At 35.2% G+C, this 5,281-nt stretch overlaps 3 protein-coding genes across 6 annotated transcripts in view; 2 read left to right on the forward strand and 1 right to left on the reverse strand.

Moving 5' to 3' along the window:
• LOC109547004 (UNC93-like protein) overlaps positions 1 to 5,281 on the forward strand; it is a 124,499-nt gene that overhangs the window by 60,944 nt on the left and 58,274 nt on the right. The window lies entirely within an intron of this gene.
• LOC125505434 (all trans-polyprenyl-diphosphate synthase PDSS2-like) lies at positions 1,699 to 3,052 on the forward strand. 2 transcript variants are annotated; one of them, XM_048669217.1, is made up of 4 exons: positions 1,699 to 2,034; positions 2,093 to 2,356; positions 2,421 to 2,597; positions 2,648 to 3,052. In XM_048669217.1, exons 1-4 carry the CDS (start codon positions 1,851 to 1,853, stop codon positions 2,653 to 2,655), a joined length of 633 nt encoding a protein of 210 aa, XP_048525174.1. In that variant the 5' UTR covers positions 1,699 to 1,850; the 3' UTR covers positions 2,656 to 3,052. The 2 variants fall into 2 exon arrangements, with proteins under 2 accessions (XP_048525174.1, XP_048525173.1); XM_048669216.1 differs by having other exon boundaries at positions 1,703 to 2,034; positions 2,662 to 3,052.
• LOC125505433 (all trans-polyprenyl-diphosphate synthase PDSS2-like) lies at positions 2,813 to 5,271 on the reverse strand. 2 transcript variants are annotated; one of them, XM_048669215.1, is made up of 7 exons: positions 5,138 to 5,271; positions 4,655 to 4,829; positions 4,345 to 4,592; positions 4,147 to 4,287; positions 3,920 to 4,053; positions 3,480 to 3,630; positions 2,813 to 3,415 (listed from the first exon to the last, which is right to left on the reverse strand). In XM_048669215.1, exons 1-6 carry the CDS (start codon positions 5,226 to 5,228, stop codon positions 3,487 to 3,489), a joined length of 933 nt encoding a protein of 310 aa, XP_048525172.1. In that variant the 5' UTR covers positions 5,229 to 5,271; the 3' UTR covers positions 2,813 to 3,415; positions 3,480 to 3,486. The 2 variants fall into 2 exon arrangements, with proteins under 2 accessions (XP_048525172.1, XP_048525171.1); XM_048669214.1 differs by having other exon boundaries at positions 3,053 to 3,392.

The raw sequence follows: 5,281 nt of genomic DNA on the forward strand, positions 1-5,281 counted from the left end.
GCCTTTTCATCAAAAAATTGTAGAAGAGAACTTTTTTGATATCAAAAATTTTCGTAATTTGAAGCAAAGATCGTAATTTTTCTTTTTGAATGCTTCAGCATTCCAATATGCTACCAATTAAACATGGAACCATTTCAAAATAATGCTTAATAACAAAAGTTGAAATTCGATCTTCAACTGTTAATATCTTCTAGAAATTTTGAAAAAAAAAATTTTCAATGTTTTCCTCGTACTCCCCAAGGGCGCCTCTATCACCCCTTAAAAGGAATGACGCCAATTTTGAATCACCCTATATAGATTTTCAAAAAGTCCACCATTTTTATCAATGCAAACATTGCAACTCTTTAAAACTGAATAAGTTGCTTTTCTTGCGGACCGACCATCAATATTTTCAAATGCTCTAACCACAGCTTCTTTAAGTGCATTTAAATTGCAATATTTGTTTTTGTAAACTGTGTTTTTTATTGCTCCTCACAAAAAGAAATCCAAAGGTGAAAGATCCGGTGATCGAGGTGGCAAAAAATAGAACCGTTTCGTCCAATCCAAGCCCTCGGAAATGTTACGTCCAGGTGATTCCGCACTTGGGAAAAATTATGCGGAGGAGCGCCTTCATATTGAAACCATTGCACATTACGCCATGTTTCTAAATCTAAGTCGTCCAACAAAAATCCAGGTTATTCCGAAGGAATCGAAGATACTGACTCCAATTTAAGGTGCCTTCAAAAATGAAGGGTCCAAGAATTTTTGAACCTACCATTTCGCTCCAAAGGATAAACCCAAATTTAAATTGTGGTCTCCTTTGCTCAACGTGGTGGGGATCTTTTTGATTCCAAAGATGTTCATTGTGTCAATTAAACATACCACACTTTGTAAATCGAGTTTCATCGGTCCACAATATTATCTAAGTSAATTGGATGCCTCAGTATGTGAAGTTTAGGATACTAATAATTTATACGGATGGAATTTGTATTTTTTTAAAACTCTCATCACGGTGCTTCGGGAAGTCCTGAATTCTGCTGCTATCTCTCTGGTTGAAATATGTGGATTCTGGCTTACAATGGTCAAGACATTAATCTCCACAGCTTCATGTATTACTTTATCTTTATTTCTTGGCTGCGTAAAACTTCCATAAGTGCCCAAATTTTCACGGTTGACGAGGGTCAAAATACATCTCAAAATAGTAATCAGAGGATCGTCTAGCATTTTTATCACATCTAATGTAGGTTTCAATCATGTAGCGCATTTCTTGATTGGGATGATTCATTTTTACAATGAAACTAACTTAGATTTCTAAGTTGAATTTGAACTTGAATGTCAATAATTGAAAGATGTCATTATTTGTTGCTATGGAAACAATGTTATGTTAATTAACAAAAAGTATAAATTGTTCGCAGACACTTTATTTTTCAAAAAATCGTAACGATGTGATATATCACAGAAATCGTAATAAAATGCTCTATTCGGTAAAGCAATAATCAAGTATGGTTGCCATTTAAAAAAACGCAAATTTCTGTCATATGTCAGAAATGACAGTGATTTTGGAGAAATGTCTTATGCCATTTTATTTGAAATTCAATTTCCTACAAGTTTTCTATTGAATGTTTTCCTGTCAAATTAATATCAACGCAACTAGGAGTAATTTAAAAATTTACCATAAATAAGTTTTTCCCAAATCTTTTGACAGCTGTCAAATTTTAGAAAAATTAAATTGGTTTCGAGTAGAACATTCAAAACTACAATTATTTGCCCATTCTAAGATCCCTGTACTGGTCATCGAATAAAACTCACCCTGTATAATCTGAAAAGTTTCTTCACGAAATAAAAGTCACTTTTCATTTCTAATAATCGTAATGAATAACCGCGATAAACTGAAGTGGTTTACAGGAATTTTACATAGTCAAAGAGTGCTTGCAGAAGTTACTGAAATGATCAGAACCAGTAATATTCTGCATAACAGTGTCTTAAATATTAACACTAACGATGTAGAAGAATACTCAGATCTGAACTTTGGAAATACTCTGAGCTTGCTGACAGGTATCTTCAGCTTTGCAACTAATATARCCGTGYTATCTAACTTAATATATAATTTTAGGKGATTATTTACTTAGCAACAGTTTTAAAGAATTAGCAGGACTCAAAAACCAAGAAGTAAACGAATTGGTATCTATGTGTTTAAGGGATTTAGTGGARGCCGAATTTATAGGCCCYCGAGATAAWCAAAACAGACCTTTACCGGCTAAACCGCTCGAGGAGTCATCCGAAATAATAATTCCTAATGAATTTGGAACTGCTCCGTTAAAAGTGAAGGAAGTTCTTGGAAATGCCAAAGCCGAATGGACTCTTAGACACTTTTTAGGTACAATAATTACACGAAGTACAGACTCACTGCAATTCTAGAAAAATCGTAATTCAAATTTCAGGAAGTGGTAGCTTGTTAGCAAAAAGTTGCCAAGCTGCTTTAAAATTAGCTAATCATCCTGAGGAATTTCAAAAACTGGGATACCTATTTGGAAGAAACATGGCTCTAGGATGGCAAGCGTATTTCGACTTGGAATGTTTCGAGGAAGGGTGCAAAAAACCATTTGATCTGATATCGGGTAATTAATAAAAACTCAGCCGAGTGAATCGAAATCGAAAATCTTTACAGATCCATAATTTTAGCTCCGATCTTGTTCCATTTACAACATGATCCTGATTTCTACGCAGAAATTCTAAAAGGCTCTGAAGACGTACGGAACTGTGACTATGATAGGATAAGGGAATTGGTGCAATCGGGACCTGGGCTTGAAATGACTCGCCAATTAAAGCAAAATTTTGTAAAGAACTGTTTTGATATATTAGACGAATTCCGAGCAACGGACGCAAAACGAGCTTTAGTAAATATATTAAAGGTTTTATAATGTTCATTGTAACTGTAAATTTTGAGTACTGATAATCTGAAATGTGTACAATACGAGTTTGTTATTTTCCAATCTTTACACTGTGATATGTGCAATAAATATTGGACAAAGCCATTTTAAGTATAAATTTCAAATGTTTTATCAGAAATTAATAAGTTTTTGATTTGGCCATAACAGGTTGCTTCTGAATTGTTCCTATCCTAAAGTATTATCTAAAATCCACCCAAGACACAATTAATTTTTATTGTATATGCATATGTAAAATGTACAAAAATATATTTATTTCTCCCATTCCCACGAATAAAAAATGTATGCATTTATTCTGGTATCACTTAAATAATTAAAAATTTACAATGCAATGCCAAAAAAGCTAGGAACATTGCTATAAAATATGGTAAAAGCACTTATCACAGTAAATAGTTTGGTGACGAAGTTACGCCGGATAAAACTTTTCAAATAAACGCTCAAATCCCAACATTCCCGCAAACAAAACTAAAAAAAGATGCAGTGCAAAACTAAAAAAAAAAACGAAATATCGCAATCATTTACTTGGTTTGAGATAAATGCGGTAAAACTTACCGGAGGTCTACGATTCTTGCACGGCAGCAATAATATTAGCCAAGGCTGTCCTTGCATCTGAAGCTGGAAGTTCGTTCAGTACTTTGAGTGCTGCCTGCGAATGTTCCTTTTGAAGTTTTTTTGTTAGTTCTAACCCTGGCCCTTCCAAAACCTACAAATCATATTCTTGGAGTGTAGCAACATCAAATCGCAGCGAAGAGAATGATAGTTCAACAGTTCATAGAAACTCAGTGAATGACAAAATATTGCAAAGAATCGAAAAACAAATGCACTGATATTTAACTGTTTTGTTAGTTTGTTTAAAAATACTTTTATGAAAAATGTTTGCAATTTGTTTGTCAATAGGCGCGTAATAGTACTTGAGCATTAACCGATTTTATTCGAAAAAATAACATTTTATTGGTATCGGAGTAAAATTGATCAAAAAAGTAGATACTTACCTCCGCCCTAAGCAGATCATAGTCGACCTCGTCGACGTTTTCGAGTCCTTTCTCAATATGTTCGTAAAGTTCCGGTTTATTTTGTAGAGTGAACATCAGAGGAGCGCAAACCAGACTGAAAGACCCACTGGAGCCTGTAATAAGAAGCAAATTAAAGCTACAACATTTGTGTTGAATAACTTGATCTTGGATATAAAAACTGATCAGACAAAAAACTAATCTCTTACCAGGTTGAAAGGGTTCCCTATCTAGACATGCCTGCCAGGCTAAGGCTAAATGTTTTCCGAATAGATAACCCTTTTCTTGTAGGTCCTCCGAATGACCCGCTAGTTTCAATGTACCTTGACAAGATTTTCCAAGGAGCGAACCTAAAGAAGTAACGTTTCCAGTAGTAATCTTGGCAGTTGGTACTTAAAACAACTTACCAGCATTTAAAACGTTCCTCAACGTCCACTCAGCCTGCGCATTTCCTAACGCCTCACTCACAATTAGTGGCTCCAAATTATTTTCTATAAACTGTTTGTACTCCACTTGTTTCGCTTTTGGTTTGGCCGGCAACGGATTATTCTGTCGGTCTCGGGGCCCAACAAACTCGGCCTCCGTTAGATCTCTCACTGCCGAACTCATCAGTTCTACTAACTCCTGGTTTCTGAGGTTGGCCAATTCTATACTGCTGTAATGTGCAATAAAGGAGGCTCGGTTAAAATGCATTAAATGGTTTAATGCGATAGATACCTATTACTTAGTAAATAGTCGCCACTTAGTAGAGCGATTTTATTTCCAAACATCATATCGCCGCTTGCGTCTACATTATTTGGTGGCTGCAAATTAACCAAGCCTTTATGCACCAAGTGACTTGTTCTGATCATTTCTGTTACTTCAGCTAGTGCCCTCTGGCTATGTAGAACACCTGAAGTCAAAGAAAGTGGAATGGAGCTTAGTTTTACCGTCTAGCGGTCGCAAGAATTGTTTTATAAAACTAAATGCTAAGCTTCTGAAAACAATTTTTGTCAAACAATTAACTAGGAATTTCCGAGTGGTAAATTGCAATTTAAAGCAATCTATCAATAGATCTAAGTAAACGCTTCCAGGGAGCAAGTTAAGTGACAATAAACAACTCAACATTCAGTTAAACACGACAAAAAAAAACACCCACTATTGAAATTCTGGAATAAATCCTAATATGCACACGGAATATTTAAAAGATAAATTAAGTACCTGCTGCCTTGTCTTGTTCCATGTCAGGAATATCTGCAGAATGTCCGGCAGCTTTGGAAATCAGCAGCACAATGAGGCCCCAAGCTTGCATATTGTTCTTGCCATTGTAGAGTAATCCTCTGAAACAAACCAAAACTATAATCA

This window comes from Dendroctonus ponderosae, unplaced genomic scaffold (assembly GCF_020466585.1).
Source record: "Dendroctonus ponderosae isolate FM_Combo_2020 unplaced genomic scaffold, Dpon_F_20191213v2 Dpon_F_20191213_8, whole genome shotgun sequence".
In the NCBI taxonomy this organism is placed as follows: domain Eukaryota; kingdom Metazoa; phylum Arthropoda; class Insecta; order Coleoptera; family Curculionidae; genus Dendroctonus; species Dendroctonus ponderosae.

Excerpts from the sequence above, each read along its gene's own strand:
- LOC125505433 (XM_048669215.1), bottom strand. The coding sequence starts at position 5,228 with ATGCAAGCTTGGGGCCTCATTGTGCTGCTGATTTCCAAAGCTGCCGGA. Across the intron at positions 4,593-4,654 it reads GACTATTTACTAAGTAATAG|CAGTATAGAATTGGCCAACC; the intron begins GTATCTATCGCA and ends TGCACATTACAG. Across the intron at positions 4,054-4,146 it reads TAGGGAACCCTTTCAACCTG|GCTCCAGTGGGTCTTTCAGT; the intron begins GTAAGAGATTAG and ends TTCTTATTACAG.